Source organism: Phalacrocorax carbo, chromosome 5 (genome assembly GCF_963921805.1).
Source record: "Phalacrocorax carbo chromosome 5, bPhaCar2.1, whole genome shotgun sequence".
Classification (NCBI taxonomy): Eukaryota; Metazoa; Chordata; class Aves; order Suliformes; family Phalacrocoracidae; genus Phalacrocorax; species Phalacrocorax carbo.
In genome coordinates, this window is record NC_087517.1 from 13,785,866 (window position 1) to 13,802,445 (window position 16,580).

Sequence of the window (16,580 nt, forward strand, 5' to 3'; positions counted from 1 at the left end):
TGAAGTGAAATGTAGCTCATATCCAGCAGGTTGCATTTATTCTTCAAAGTTACTTTTCAGTGTTGCTTCAAGTTTCTGCGGTGTTGGGGTGAAAAAAACCCCTTCCCTTCCCCTGAAGCATGGCCCAGCCTCTTTTACTAAACTATATTCAGACTCTTAAGTTTTTCATTTTTATAAAGGTATGCACTACTAACAGCTTGCATGAATATAGAGTATCCCCTCTTCAGCAGAAAGTCAGAAGGCTGTTCTTGTTAACAACTGTCCAGTGAGGACAAACCTCTCCGAGATAACAACTGAATTGTGAAGCAAGGCAACTGATCAAATAAAATCGTGATCAAAATGGTTATTTAAACACTTGATTCAGCTTACCCTTTGTTGAGTTGAAAATAATGATGAGAGTTGTGAAGAACATGGTAAAAACATTGTGAAAAGTGTGAAAGCCTGTCCAGGAGGTGTACCTGCTTCACCTGGCTGTGCTTTCCTGTTGTGCAGCCTGCCCTGAACTGAGCGGTTGGTTGTATTACATTTATAGCTTCTGTTCCTCCGATGTGTTTTAGTTTAAGAGCTCCACTGAAGATAATTAATCCAAGAGCTAATGATTTAGTTGAACATTTAATGGATTTGTTTCTTGTATTAATCCACAAGAATTTGTGGAAGGCTCTAACATGAGGGATGCTTGTTTATGTAGCTGCGGTGCTAGAGCATCGATAGGAACTGTTTGTCTGGCTTGTTTAAATGTGTTTCTAGAGCTGAATATAGAAGCCAAAATGTATGTGGTTTTATCCCTGTAATTTTCGAATTGTTTTCCCACTTGTGCTATCAGCTGCTCAGATGGCTTGTTCTTTTCCCTTAAGAAAATGCTGGATCCTTCAAGCAGTGCAGGATGAAGCATTCCCTCCTTTTCCCTTGGGGTGTTTGTCTGTTGTTATTTAATTTTTCTTTTTGTTTTCTGTGAAGTGTCTCAACCAGTTTAACAGCTCTGGAGAATGGAGTGCTCCAGCCACAGAACGGGCACAGCATGAGTACTGGTTGAGCTGAGTCTTACCAGTGTCAGCCCACCCTTGTGTCTCAGGTTGGATCTTGAACTAGCTCTTGCCAGGCTGCTCGCCTCAGTCTGCCTGTGGCTGAGTTCCATGGGTGCCAGCTGTGTGAATTTTGTGTAGCAGTGGGTTTCCAACAGGACTATGATAGCCAGTGTAACTCTTTCCAGGCAGATTTTGTTGAACGGCTGTCCTGTGGTGATAACTGTTGCCCATTTCAGACCTGGAATATCAGGTGTGTAGGATGATATGGAGTGTTACATGTATGGAACTGGGTTTTCCAGACAGCTTGTTAAAAAAGCCACAAGTACACAGCTGAACTGCGGCGCCAAGTGCATAGCGCCTGGTGCACGTGTTCTGCGCCAAAGAAGTTCTGCAGACATCGGCAGCCTCTCAGTGACCGAGCAAGAAATCTACCCTTGCCTGTGTGTGGGTGTCTCAGACCCTAGATTACTTCTGGATAGGTAGCTTGTCAGAGATTGCAAAACCTTTTTGGGTTTCTGACTGTATGCCATGCACCTGTGTGGCACAAGGGTGTGCCCTAATTTAGATGCATTGTGCTCCACTATGCTGTCATATAATTGAGTATCTGTTAGAAACAACTAAAAAGGTCTGTTTTCAGTCTGAGGGAGGAAAACAGATGTTTTATTCTCTTGTGAGAGCTCAGTAGAGCGATGCTTCAGCTGTTGCTCCAGATCTCAATGATGACAGCCAAAAAGGGAAAGGGGCAGACACATAAGTCAAAAGGAGTTGAAGAGAGGAACATATTTAGGAAAGGAGAAGAATGCTTATCTCCTGTGTTTTAAGTGGCATGTGGGATATAGTTCTGGAGCATGTGGAAAGCATTGCCCTCAAAGTTAACATTAGCTTTTAAATGGGCAGAGACAGAATCTAGTTGCATTTGACTGCTGTTTCCTAGGCCAGATCAAATTCTCGGAAGATATCTACTTGCCAGGAATTAAAAGATATTAAAAATGGTGCCTGAATTGATCAAGAACTGTGCTAAGAGCTGGGCGTAAGAGAGCAGTCATTGTGAGAGGCTTGCATGGGTTACGGACTGGTTGGAGCTGCTGAGCCAGAAGCTGTGTAAAGAGGTCTGCAGGGTGCTAGGCCTGGGCCAGCTGTGTCACTTCTCAGTGGAATTTCCCTGGCCCCTTGCAGGATGACACAATGGCTCGAGCAGAGTGTGCATGGTGACAGCTGCCTACCTTGCAGATGGGCACTGGTGCATATCTGCTCATGTGATGTCTGGTTCTACCTGCGTAGACACACTCAGGTGAGCAGTACAGGACTGGGACTGTCCCTTTCTGTGTTTCTGTGGCACTTGGTTTTCTGGGGTCCTGGTTTCAGCTGGAGTCACTGGTACAGTGCTGATAGTAAACCTCTGGAAGCTTCCCGCTTAAGTTGGTTGACATGCATTGAAAAACAGCATTTGACTGTACCTTGGGAGAGAACTGTACTGGGAGAGAACGATAAAAGAAGAAACTGATATAGCCAGCAGCTTAAGGCAGTAGCTCTCAGTCTTCACTGACCTGGCTTGACAGTACCGAATAGTAAGCTGTGGGAAGCATCCCATTTGCTCTATGGGCTGTGCTAGATCTTGTGGGTCCTGGGTTAGTCAAGCTCAGGGGCACCCCTCACTGGTGTAGGAGAGACTGAAAAGTATTTTAGTGCATGCCTCTAAGGGTTATCCTCTGGGCTTTCCTGAATGGGTCAGAAAGGTGTTTGAAATGAGCCTTGGAGCAGACACAGTGCATTAGTGAAGGAAGACCTTGTGACCTACTGCTGAAGATTTCCCTTGAGGGTAGCACTTGCCAATACCATGTGGGTCACTGCAGCTTCACCAGCCCTAAGGGGATGGGAGCAGAAGGTGTGAGGTCTAGTAGAGAAGGGCAGCATATGTTGACCGATCCTCCATACTTGAAAATAATGCTGCTTAGTCCCAGAGTCTTTGTGCTTCTTGGCACACTTGGCTTTTTCTTTCATGTATTAAGGTCCTGCTTGGTTCTGAAATCTCTGGAAACCCTTAACTTTAGTTTTGTCACAGAAGGTTTTGAAATTATCTCCTCTTGTGATGCTGGACACTGGAAGAACTCTTGGTGAATTATGAACAGTACTTGTTGGGCCTGTCATATGTAAAACTTGCCTGAGGATCCGCAGGACATGCTGCAAGAGCATGTTTTTTGTGGTGTGTTGTTTTGGTTGGTTTGGTAGCGTGGTGTGTAGTTCTTTGGGTTTTTGTGGTTTTTCTTTTTTGTGTGGTTTTTTTTTTTTTTGGTGAGCTGCTGCTCACAGACAGCTCTGCCCTAGCCTCACCCTGTGGATTGTGTCTGTCTGCATTGAGAACTGATTTTCTTTGGCTGCAAATTTATATTATAGTTGCAGGTGAGAAGAACGTAAGTGGCCTCTTTCTTTCACTTTCTGTGGTTAAGTGTAGTCTGACTTTCACCTTTTCTTCCAACTGCACTTTCCAGCATAGTACTTAGTGCTGTTCTTTCTAAATAGTCAAACCTTTTAGGCTTTTTGGGAGCTATAAAATGAGTTGCTTATTTACTTGGCTGTTAGAGCACCACAGTGCTAGCAGCACTTCCCAGCAGTTCTTAGGAATGGAAAGTGAAGAAAGGACTCCTCAGGCAGAAACTGAGGGGGAGTTCCAGGTTGGGATTTTGTAATTACCGAAGCTGGAATTTAGGCAGAATGTAGAAGCTCTTGCGCTTGTGTTCTGAGGTGGTTGTGGCTTTCCATGTGGCCATCTGGTCAGAGCTTCTGCTCTTACAGTCTCCTCTGAGTGACAAGATTTCAGTGGGCTAAGGAAGCAGCTTTGCAGGAATAGGATTCCTACTGAAGTGATGCCTCCCTCCATGGAGGAAGCTTTCCCTCCTGCCACCTGTGGCCCCTTTCTCTACCTAGCACCCATCTCTTCACTCACTTGTGCTATTGGCTTTCTTCCTGCAGCTAACAAAGACATCTTGAACCTTTCTTCTCCTGTTCTCAGTAGAGTTCTTGGTTGTTGTGCTATTAGGCTGTGTGGATTACACCTGGAGACTTCTCAAGGATGTAGGAGCATATGGTAGATGCTGAGCAGGCAGTCTGACTGTGCAGGGCTGGGAGTTGCTGTGGAAGCTTTAGGTCTTAGGGTGTTTCCAGAGTTTTGCAAAGGCTGTGGCTACTGAAAATGCTCTTGCACTCATAATTGCATGTGTTCTTTTCTTCCCAAACAAGGCAAGAAAAAAGCATCACTAGCTGTGATCTAGCAAGAGGTGTCAGCATCTGGTAACTACCCTCTACCCTAATAAAGTCAGCTTCTGTTGACTCCTCACCACAGTGGCTGCTCAGCCTCCCAGAGAGATCCCAGCTTTTCTTACATGACAGCAGCTAGTGGGTCTTGGCTGTGTTTGCACCTATTTGGTGTCCTCCCCATGAGGCTGTCTGCACAGTCTGTTGTTGCTGCTTCGCAGGATTGCTGATGCTCATAAAAGCTGATATTGCATGCTGTAATCTGGAAGTGTGGGAGCTAGTGGTCAAGTGCGGTAGCTTGGTATTTGAGCATCTTCACAATTCTCACTACTCTTCTTGATCCCTAAGGGAGCAGAGAGGACTGTGGATGATTGTCTGCTAGGCTGTGTTTGCCTTTTTTTTTCCCCCCAGACGGTGTCTAAACCCTCAGAAGCACCTCTGTTTCAATTTTAAAATGTGCTGAGCAGTTTCTATTCCTGTAGGTGTTAGAGATGGTGTCGGGGTCAGCGCTTCTGTGCTGGGAGCCTTGAGGTGCCCCAGCTAATATGGTCCCACCTCAAGGCAGATTACCAGTGTGATTTCTTGCTTTCTCCATGCACTGTAGCAGGCTTTTGCCTCTAATGGAGGGGAAAAAAACTTTTATTGGGTAAACCGACCTGGTCTGTTAATAAGGCACATCGCCACATGAGCAATTTCTTAGTTGCCATAATAAAGGCTGTTAGTTTTCCCATGAAAAACAAAGTAGGGCATTGCAGTGGCTTTTTTCCTTTCCCTGCAGTGGCTTTTTTCCTTTCCCTGACATATTCTTGCTTTTGTGAGAGAGATCGTAGTGCTCATTGTATGATGCTTCATTTTGCCTTGAGCTCCTGACATGCAACTTGTCACCAAAGCTACAAGCTCATTCAAGGATGTATGTGGTGGTCCTGATTCCCCGCTGACGCACACAGGCATGAGCTCATCGGTGCTCACAGAGCTACCTCCATTTTTTTTTTTACTGGCTGAGGACCTGGCTGTAAGTGTGAGTGCTGGGAACACGGAAATGTATGGAATAGTGGCAGAATTTGTGACTAAGATATTTAACTGCATTGTGGTGAGGAACCAAAGGCAAATAGCAGTTGGTAGTGCAGGTGTTTTGTTTTGATGTTGTGTTATGTGAAGACACTAAGCATTGAGTACTGCCATGCAAATATCCATACCTGTAAGGTGCTGCAAAAACAGGACTGCCTTTCTGAAGCAATGTTTGTTGCTGCTGGTTGTCAGCAGTGTTTGGGGTAATAGAGACAGGATAGTGTGGTTTAAATTGGGAATCTGCCTTCAACTACAAAGTCCCCTGATGTATTACCATGAGCACTGCTTCCCTGGAGACTGAGCATGGACTGTGGTTTGTGTCAGTAGTGATTTACCTGCTGTGCTGTCTGTAGCTTTGACCTTGCTCAGGCTACACAAGCCACCTGTGTTCCACAGCAGTGACTCTGCAACTTGGGATCCCCTCTGTGTCCTTCGGACAGAACCCAGTGGCTACGTGCTGCTCCTTCTCATCATGGTTATGTGCAACCACTCAAGGACCAACACAGAATCTTTGCAGAAGAGTATAAATTAGTCATTCTTGGGAATTTACGCCTTCAGCTCCACTGAGCAGAGGCAGGCCAGGGAGCAGTGTGGCTGGGGGCTGATTCCTTCCAGCTCCTTCACCTAGGACATACTTATCAGCTTTCCTGGAAGCAGATGTCCACATTTCAGAATGATCATGTTTTTTTAAAGCATCCTCCCATTTTTCATTGTGGAATTTCTGTAGTGATAACTTCTTGCGCTGTGGTACATTTCCTTGAATTGCTTTGAATTTCTCATGTGTTCTACCAAGTCTCTAGCTCTTACCTCAGGAGAGACAGCTGTGTTTTTTTTGTTGGCTTCTTTTACTGGATCCAGAAAATAGTTCTTGGAGTTTTTTGCTTTTGCATAAGAAAGGTGCCCTTGTCCTAACAGTAGGTGTGAAAATACATCCCTGTAGCGATAATTTCTGACAACTTTTTCTTAATACCTCCCAACATTTAAATGACCTTAGTCCTTCTGGTATTTATCTTGCTCTAGAGCTATGCATTGTTTACTGAGTTGCTCATCTGTTCCCAGGTCTGTAAGTAAAGGAGAACTTTCAATAACCAGGTTTTGCTCATTTTACAAGTGCTGGTGATTTACTGGGTGTTTTGAGCTGTTTCCATCAGTGAGCCCTGGCAGGTAGTCACTTGTCTCATGGGCTTTACTGTCCATCACTGACCTGGTGCTGCACCATTGTAGGTTGGGTGAGTTGGTATTAAATAAGCTGGTCCCCTGAATTTTGGGGTGAGCAGTGGTCCTTAATTCATAGATGCTCCTTGATAGCTTTTTACAAGCAGTAGTTTATAAGTGCTGAGATGTGCTCTGAGCTATATTACGTTAGAGCAGCAGGGGATTAAGGAGAAGGGCTGATTGCAGCTCTCCCTGTTCTTCCAGATCCAGAAGACCTGTGGGAAGTCATGCTGCTTCTTGTGACATACAAGTGAGGTGCTTCCCAGAGGCTCAGGTGGTTGGGACTGTAGTGTGGGTACTCTGCGATAGTACTGGCAGTCATTGCAGCAAGGAAAGGAGGCTCTGCTGGCCTTCAGGGTCATTACAGCCACAGGAGCACAGTGTGGTGTTGGCATGGAGGTGTCGGGAAGATAAACTTGCAGGATGATGTTGAATAGAGCCTCAGACTGAGGGGAGACCACAAGTAATGGAGATTTAGGAACCTGTCTGGGTGGAGATGCGCGGGGCAGTCCATACCTCTTGGATTTTCCTTTGAGATGGTGGCATGGCAGAGACAGCACGAGCAGCCTGGGCTTTGCTGCCCTTAGAGAGGGCTGTTGTCATGGGCCATCTTCACGGGCAGCAGGGGATGGATTCACAGTAGAGAAGGAAGAGTGAGGCATCTCTATATGTACTGCCGGGAGAGGGGAAACCAGGAAAAGGGATATAGAGATGAAAGCTGTCATGTAGATTAAATCCTGCCAGTCTGTATGCTGCTAGTCTGATTTGCTGAACAGTTGTGTGCTGTGTTGTAAGGAGCCCCTCGGTGCTGGTATTTTCCAGTGCACAGGATGTGGCCTCCCTGTTAGGGGAGGATAGAGTGCCAGGGGTGTTCCTGACCCACTGTGACGGTTCTCAGCCACAGGTACTGTCTGCAATTGATCTGGTATTGCCTAGTGTAATTCCCTGTTCTGTGCAGAATGACTCTGATCAGCTGTATAGGAGTGCAGAAAAACCCTCTCAAAGGTTTCTGTAGTTCTCTTTCCCATTCTTCTAAATCCAAACCAGATGCCTGGACTCTCAGTATCTTAAAACAGAAGAAAAGTCACTATGAGATTGCTCTGTTTGGAAATTTAAATTCCCACATTAATTACATTTTCTAAACATCAGAGATTTAGAAATCTGTCTATAGATGATGAGAAATAAAAGGGGCATTTTTCCTCCAGGAAGCTACTTCAAGAAGCTGTGGTCCATGTTCCAATGGAAAAACTTGTATATCCAAACCAAGCAGCTGCTCTCTTGAGGCATTGCTGTATTGAATGGCAAATCAATGGCCCAGCATCCAAAATTGTGGATTTTGAAGGTGGTATCTGTGACAGAATGGATGGTATCTCAAGTCTCTAGAGAAAGAACCCAGGAATAACTGTTCTATGTTTCCCCCCATGTTCAGCTTGTAGTCATGCTAATAAAACCATTGTGCTGCTGTTGCATCCTTCTTGTTTGCTGGTGTTGGTTTTGCAAACTCTGTTGTACAGAATAGCTCATATGACCTGTGTCTGTACTGGGATCACTGGACTGGGGCGATGCACTTGTGTTACCAGTGCAGATGTGATCCTGCCTCGTAACATGAAATGTTAAGTGCTGGAGCAGCAGGAGACGGGCTCCTCCAGGGTGGATGTGATGATACTCCTGTGCAGGTGGAACACAGCCGTCGGCATTTCATAAGCTAATTTCGTGTTTGTCTGTCTGCCAGGAGTTCTATTATTGCTGTGCTGACCCAAAATACGTACCTGACTTCAAAACTAAATTTGCAGATGTCAGCTAACTTCAGCTCTTGCTTGGTCTTTGGTGCCCTGTTCAGTTGTGGTGGATGTTTCACGTCTTGAGGAATTAGAACTGCTCCCTGGCTGACTGATTAGCGCTTGTTATCAGTCAGTGATGTGGAACATTGGTCCTTGTCTGAGGCTTCTCAATGTGTAATCTCAAGCATTCTCCTTTCTCACAAGTAATTAGGTTTACTTAAAGTATGCAAGTGCTTCTCTGGGTCTTTCTTTGTGAATCCAAAAGGTTATCTAAGCTAGTCAAAAAACCTGGTTGAATTCTCTTACAATTTTTTTTTTGCACTGTGAGATTTAGAATTTCACTCTTCTCCAACTCCTTCCCCTCCTCCAAGAAAGACTTCACAGAGAGACTCTGAAGTGGAATAGCCGAAATGTGTCACCACAGTATTGGAGATGAGGAAACCGTGTATGCAGCAAGCTGGTGACGCAGCTGGGATGGAAGCCGTATCTCCAGTGTTCCCATGTAGGTCCCAGGCTGCCAGGTGCAGAAGGTCCAGCAGGAGGCCAGCCTGTGGGGAGTTGCTGCTCAGCCCTTTGCTGCTTCCCTGCCAGAGACATGGGCTACGAGTTTGTGCAGCAGCCGCCACTGCAGCAGTGTGTCCGTCTCTGCATGTGGCACGGTGCAGAGTGGACGAAGGATCTTGTCCCTTGTCCACTACAGTCCAGAGCTGCCGTGTTAGTGCCAGCTGTTGTGGTAGCCTGAGGCTGTGATTCACTCTGGTCGCTTTTATGTGCTGGATCAGCTGGTGCTGGACTGTGCAGCTTGCTTTCCTGCCCTTTTATGGGAGTGCATTTAGGTGTGTCTTGTTTTAAGTTCAGTTGGATGCATTTATTTGTCTGCCACGCTTGGTGAGCATTTACTCTTGGAGCAGATGATAGGCTGTCTGCTCTCTGATACATGGAGCTGCCTGTGGGCCTTTCAACTCCACCCAGGTATTAAAGGACAGATCCTTTGGGTTCTTTGAAGTAAGTTTTTGATGACCTCTTAAAAAAAAAAAAAGTATTTTCTGTATTGGGAAAGGCTGTGTTGCATCCTGGGAACTAACAAGAGCCTTGTTTACTGGGAATGATGGTGCCTTGAGACCTGGCGGTTAGAGGGAGGCAGGAGAAGGGCTTGCTGACAGTCCTTAGCACCTACGGAAGGTACTCGGAGACATTACAAAGCAGCAGCAGATGCCAACTGAGCTGAATACTGGATGGCACAAATTGCTTTTTTGACTGTCTTGGGGAACCTCCAGAGTCAAATAAGCAAAGTGGCCAAACTACAGACCTAGGGCTGAGCCACTGTGTTTCTGCAGTGGGTTTGGGAGACCTAGGGTCTCCCTTTTGGGGGCACTGTATAAAGTAGGGGGCTAAAAGCAGCGCTGCTGACCTGGTATTTTCTTGGCTGAGGGGCCTCTGTGCTGCTAGAGATACTGGGGAATTGAGTCCTGCCTTGCTTGGAGCATGAAGCAAGACCTGTGCTGATGTAAAGGCCTGGAATAGCTCTGTAGTTATCAGCACTGCAACATTATCTGGAATTTTGGATGGAGGGCTGCCCTTCCCGTGCCTCAGTTTTGAGCAGTGCCCACTGGCTGACTCCCTGGGGAGGGGCATGCCGCAAGGCAACAGCAGCGGGGTGGCTGCTGACAGGGCCCGTCGCCGCTCCAGCCCTGCATGAGGGTCTCCCTGCTCCTGAAGGCCCTCCTGGTTGTCGTCATGTGTTCATTCAGACACAGCTTGAGTAACCGCTTCAGCTGTAAACTGGGGTGGGCTCTTCGGTGCAGTCAATCCAATGCAGGAAGGACTGGAATTCAATTCCTCCTTCGTTCATTTGCCAGTCATGCCTGGATTTTGTTATCTGTCTCTCCAACAGATCCACTGGGTCTCAGTCCATACACGATTTCAACTTTCCACCCTGACATTCAGCAGTTTTGGAGGCAGGTGGCACATCAGGGTTGAGAAATGAATCCAGTGCAGTAGGGAATATCACTTGGTCACCCCCAGCGGTTGGCCCCTCAAGAACTATCCAAGGCACCACTGTGATCACTGTGCTCCTTAGCTCTCCAGCTCTGTAAGCCCGACAACAAAAAGCCTGAGGACGCTTTGCTCATCCTCCCTGTCTGATCCCGGGGAGGTAGCAGGCTGCGTTTTTCCGTTTAACGTTTGAGTGATGAGCTCCCCTCGCGCTCTCTGGCTTGCGGGCAGTTTGAAGGAGAGATTGAAGGAGAGATGGAACCCTTCCTCTCCCGGGATCAGATTTATTCCTGGGACACACCTCTAACTGCAGGCAGCACACTTAGATCTCCGCCCAGGATGCTGCTGTGAAGGGGTCTGATCAGACGGCTGGGAGTGGTGACCGGCGCTGAGTCCCAGTGACTTTGTAAAAGCATCTCTCGGCTAATGAGGATCTAAAGCCGGTCCTCTTGCCAGGGCTCTGCTGCTGTACCCGGCAGGAGGAGCTGGGTGACTGGTGGGCAGGCAGCGGCAGGGCTTCAGGCTGAGTGTTTGGTTAAATCCAGTGTGCAAGATGGATGTGATACCGAAACATGGCGTGCAAAAGCAGGAGGAAAATTCTCCCTTGGCATACGAATAGATTCTAGACTTTGTTGGCGTGCTGCGAATGATGTTGAATTACAAAAATGACACGGTTGAAGGATCTGTGACTATGGGAGAAAACTGCAGGAGCTGTTTGGGGAGGGTGAAGTGGTATGTTGGGAGGAATTGGATCCGGGTGCTCGTATGAAGAAGTGTCTTTTTAGGAGACTTGACAGGGAGCGGCCCGTTTCCCCTGCACGCTGCTCTCCCTGCCTGCTACGGAGCCGAGTGAATCCATACGGCAGGCTGAGGGCGGGAAGCTCGGGTTACGGACTGACCGACCGCTGGCGTGCAAAGCGGCGGGGGGGGGTGTTACACCGGGCCGCCTGAGTGACGTACTGTGAGGCGTTTAGCGTACACAATGGTTTAAGGGGCGCTGGGCCGATGCTGCGGGTAACGTCAGACTTACCGGTGTTGCGAAGGCTGCTGACGTGCACCCGGTCCGCGAGCGGCGCGGCCTGGATAAACGGGGTGTTCGCCGCCCGGGCAGGCTCCCGAGCCAGCGACGCCGCCGCCCCCTGGGAAGGGGCGTGGCCGGGCGCGCGGGGCGACGCTTGAGGCAGGAGAGGTTCAGCCGTAGGAGCGGCTGTTGGGAGTAACGCGCCGGGCACGCGCCGCGGTGCGAGGTTCCAAAAATTGCGCCACGCGCGGGGCGGGCGCCAGTGTGTTGCTTAAGGCGTTAGCAGTGCTGCTCTCACCACGCGTTCATTGAGCAGCCGCTCAACCCCCAGATAAGGACGGTTACGGGCCGCTCCTGCCCGGCCGCGCTAGGTGAAAGCGCACCGAGCCCTCGGTCCGGGCGAGGGGCGGCGAGCCGCCGGACCTGCGCCCCCGCCGCCCGCCTCGGGGCCGCGCTCCGCGAGGAGCAGCGCGGACACCGGCGTTTCTGTCCCCTCTCGGCTCCGGTTTAAGCCTTCTCGTCGAGTGTGGCGGCGGTACCCAGAGCGCTCCGCGCCAGCCGGGCGGTGATTTGCATAGGGGGCTGGCCCGGCCCGGCCCGCCGGGCGGCGGCGGCGCGCTCCCCCTGCCGGCAGCCGCGGCGGCGTGGGTATGCGGCCGTAGGTATGTGCGGCGGCCCCGGCGGCGGCTCGCTGAAAGCTTAGGGAGAGCCGTCTCGTACGGAACTACCATCATGGATGGGCACTTGCCAAGTATTTACTGCACGAGCTATGCAGTATATTTGGTATATGATGTATTTTTTTTGTACTGTTATTAAACGCAGTTAATCAGAGCAGGTTTTCTGATCTGCAGCCTGTCCTGAAGCTTCTCTCAAAAAAAAAAAAAAAAAAGTAGTCCTTTCCCCGAGTTTTCAGTTATGTCATGAAAGTGTTGGGTTTAACTTATGCAAGTGAATAATTAAGCAGCTGTTAGTGCGCGCCATCTTCTAAGTGTAATAACTAACATTTCCAATTAACTAATTATAGCAAATATCGAAATTGTTATGCATATGGTATGTGTACATTGCACGTAAATACATATGATTTGAGCATTGAGCCGCAATTACAGTTGCTGGCTTTGTCAAGTTCTTGGCAGTGAATTTTGGCTTGTAAATGTCACAGGGAGCAATAATTTGCGGGCTTTTCTGTTTGTAAACCACACAGCTTGTCTGTCAGAAGCCCTGCAAGAAAGAGTTGTGTGTGTCTGTGCAGCCCTGTTACCTGAGCGGGCGCAGCCCCGGGGCAGGCGGGCGCAGTGCCGACAGCGTGGGTGGGAAGGGGCCCCTCTCCCAGGGGAGCGCGTGCCAGTGCTCCCACCTCTCGGGTGCATTGGCCAAGGCCGGGTGTGAAGGGCTGCCTGCTAAAATGCCGTCTGTCCTGTGCTTGCAGGTGGTTCTCCTGGGAATTGACATCCTTTCCGCGCTAGTGTCCCGCTTGCAAGATCGCTTCAAGGCCCAGATTGGCACAGGTAAGGGGTCTGTGTGTGTGGGATGCTGCCATGGCTCTGATGGGATCCCCTCTGGCTGCTGTACACAAAGCCTTTCGACCTTGTACACAAAACCTTTCTCCCCTGGTGAGTGCTTGGGAGACTCATGGTGGCTTCAGGCTCTGTTGAAGGGTGGGAAGGCTTGAGGGGAGAGCAGAGGGGCTGTGATACTGTGGCGGTTTTCTTCTGAGGGATTTGGTTTTTCCTGTTCTATTTCCTCAGTGCTGCCAAGTTTACTTGACAGGCTGGGAGACTCTAAGGACTCGGTGAGGGAGCAGGATCAGACCTTGCTGCTAAAAATCATGGAACAGGCTGCTAACCCTCAGGTATGCTCGACAGCCCTTTGCAGTGTGTGAGAGTGACTGGCTGCTTAAAATGGAGAACTTCTTTCTGTCAGACAGAAGGTTTTGTTCTGTGGCCGTCTGAAATGGCTTCATCTCCCTATGTCTTGTTATGAGGTACTGGCTTAATGCGAGAATGCCGTTGCATGTTAGGATACACTTGGGAGTGTGAGGGTCAGTGGATTTCCCAAGGATGGGATGGGTGGATGTGAGTGTAGCTGTTCTGGGTCCTTGGAAGGTACTTGGCTTTCTGTAAGTAATAGTGTTCTTTTAGCTCGTGGGGAGTTAGTGTGAAGTCGGAATCACAGAACAAAGAATTAAATCTAAAAATGTCTGTCTACTGCTTGTCCTGTTCTGCTTGATTGGATGTAAAGCTTATATTTAAGCTGCAGAGATGTTAAAGTGTATGTCTGCTGGAAGAAAGAATCTGTTTCTTCCTCCACCTTCTTTTTCCTGTCTTACCTTTTTTTTTCCCCTTCCCCAGTACGTGTGGGACAGGATGCTAGGAGGATTCAAACACAAGAATTTCCGGACAAGAGAAGGGATTTGCCTCTGCCTTATTGCAACACTTAATGCGTAAGTCAGAACATCCTGCAAACCTAGGTTATGTATACAAACCTGCTCTGTGATTACACCGGTGCTTTTTTTGTTCTTTATTTCCAGATCTGGAGCTCAGAGTTTAACACTGAGTAAGATAGTGCCACATATATGTAACTTACTTGGAGATCCAAACAGCCAGGTAAGCTTTTGCTGTGAGTCACATCTAAAGGTTGTGCTGATTGCCTTGTTGGTAGGTGAGGCTCTGCATTCTGGCTGGTAAATTAACTAATTGTGCTGCTGGTGGTGAACTCTGAACCATGCTCTTCCTGAAGAGCCCTTGGCTGGTTTTGAAGAGGTATAATTTCAAGTATGCCTAAACCAGCATATCAATTACTCTCAAAGTTCAACAGAACAAACATGAATCTGCAGGTGAGGTAAACAGAGCAGGAAACATTTGTGGGAAGGAAGCTCCTGTGCCTGACAGCCTGAATGCCAGGGAAGCTGCAGGGATCCCTCTGGGCTCTGTGCAGCACCCTTCTACATTTAGAGAAGAACCAGTTTGAGCAGGGAGGGCAAATGGGACTAGCTGGACAGCCTGGCCACATGTGTTGCCAGAAGTTGTACCGGAAGACCTGAATAAGGTCTGGAAGCTTTACGGGATCCATAAATCAGCAATGCAAACCAAATTAAAATACATGTTGAAAAAGAAAATCTGTCGCTTCTATGTGCTTTTTGTCCTGCCGTGGACAGGACCTAATCTGAAATCAGATGCAAATATGCGAGGTTAGTGAGGAGAGATGGGGAAGCAGCGTTCAAACTAATGTCAAATAACAGAAGTATCAGTAGTTTTTGAATATCCCCATTGCCCTCCTAGCGTGGGTGATGAATACATGTGATCCAGGTCTGGAGTGTTTAGCTGGAAGGAAGCGTGGGGTGGCCAGCTGGAGAATGGGTTTACACTGGCTCTGGAGTTGGCCGTGTTCCCATGGCTGTCAGGGCCATGCTGTAGGGGAGGACTGAGTGTGAAGCAGCCTTCCCTTCCTGGTTCTGCCAATGCAGGAGGATAAACCTGTCACCCCAGGAAGTTTTGAAGGAAGCTTAATCTTCAGGGTCCTTTGTAGTTCTGAGGCATGGCTGAGCAAGCAGTTTTGAGGGTACACTGGGTTCAGGACTTGGACTTGTTGCAGACAGACACCTTGGTCCTGCCATTGGTGAGCTGTGGAATGAATCAGAAAGTTGGTGAGGGGACAGAGGCATGTTTTCCCTCCGCACTGCCTCTTCCATGTGCCTGGCAGAGCTTGTTATCCTAGTCCCCAGCTGCAGTGGGAAATAAGGCTAATCTCTTGCACCTTATTCTGGGTCTGGGTCTCATGCCCAGAAGGACCATGCCCGAACTGATCGGATGCAAACTGCTGTCCAGGTGGCTCCTGGTTGAGCAGTGCCTGTCCTGGGCTCCCCTAGGGCTGCTTCTGTGCTGCCAGCGCCTTCTCCTGAGCTCTGGGAGACCCGACCTGCCTGATGCTCGGTCAATGCTGCCCTCTCTTGGTCAGAGATGATGGAGAAACACAGAAGCCGGTCAAGTGCGGTGTTTATCCTCTTTGTTGTGGACACGGAAGCTGTTTTGTTACTGCCCTTCTCGGAATAAGTGGTTTTTTAGGTTTTGTTGTTTTCAACTAGTGCAGTTTAAGAGGTTGTGTAACCCAGGGAGCATCTGGTAGGAAAAGTGTATTTAAACTATGATTATTTTCTCAAAAATAAAATTGAGCGTTAAAGCTTTGTTATTGCTGTGGTAGATTAAAGCAAGTATGATTGTAGGAGCTGCTTGCCTTGCCCAATACGGGATTTACCCAGTTCTGCAACCATACCTCCAACTACCTTGATGCACACAGGCAATCCTTCCAGATCATGCCGGGAGGACCTCCACGGTGGGCTGCACTGCATGCTGTGGCTGGTGGGGCCACGGCAGCAGGCTGGGGGCATGGCAGAGCTTGTCGGCATGCCCTGGCTGCCGTGCCCCTGCAGTTGGTGCCTGGGCCTGGTGGACTCGCTGTGGGCAGACATGCAGGTGCTGCGACCTCCCTTCCCTGGCTGTCAGAGGCAGAGAGCGAGGCTGGGTTAGGGTCTGTGTAGCCAGAAACTGGGGACACCAAAGAGTCCCTCCTGAGCTGTGCCTAGAAGTCCTGCGTGGCGGCGTACAGGGCTGATGGGCAGAGAGAAGAGAGGCAAGGCCACTGAGTAAGGGCTGGCATGAGCGAGGCAGCGGTTCGGAAGCTGGCAGTGACTTGCTGAACAGGAAGGTTGCAGAGCAGGAGAATGGGGTGAGACGAGTGTGAGTCAAGCATTAGGTTTCTTTTGGCTAGGAAGCAGGGCCCATGAGCCTGCCCTTTTACTCCCACGCACAGGTGTGATTCTAGGTTGTGCCCATGAAATATCCTGTGTCCAGTCCTGATGTGTATGGGTGCTTGAGTAGCTGCCAGGCCATCTTCCAAGAAGTCGAAGTGCACGGCTCTGTAGGTATTTGTGCAGGCAGAGCAGATAACTTACCTTCTCTGCCTGCTGTGTTTGATGGAGGAGGGGGCTTCTGTATAGGAAGGTGACACTTTAATCAGATTTGTGGCTCTTCTGTTGGGTAGAGGGAAGGATGTGCTCAGCAATTTCTTGCAAATCAGTTTGGAAAATATGCAAAATTCATGGTGACTCAGGTGATTTGATTACTCCATATTTTATTATCATCTTACAAACAAGTTTGTAAGATGGCATTAAAAATAGGGTTGTCTTATAATGTACTAGTATAAGGTCTATTCATGTCTCTCTCCACT

General features: G+C 48.7%; 1 protein-coding gene and 1 non-coding gene across 2 annotated transcripts in view; one reads left to right on the forward strand and one right to left on the reverse strand.

Moving 5' to 3' along the window:
• The window catches only part of CLASP1 (cytoplasmic linker associated protein 1), a 188,584-nt gene that overhangs the window by 37,362 nt on the left and 134,642 nt on the right, over positions 1-16,580 (forward strand). The window contains exons 3-6 of the mRNA XM_064451239.1: positions 12,784-12,862; positions 13,103-13,206; positions 13,706-13,797; positions 13,885-13,960. Of these exons, the coding sequence (XP_064307309.1) occupies positions 12,784-12,862; positions 13,103-13,206; positions 13,706-13,797; positions 13,885-13,960 (351 nt within the window). The remainder of the gene's footprint in view (positions 1-12,783; positions 12,863-13,102; positions 13,207-13,705; positions 13,798-13,884; positions 13,961-16,580) is intronic.
• LOC135313732 (U4atac minor spliceosomal RNA) lies at positions 11,583-11,699 on the reverse strand. Its single transcript, XR_010373260.1, has one exon. It is a non-coding gene; the product is annotated as a U4atac minor spliceosomal RNA (small nuclear RNA).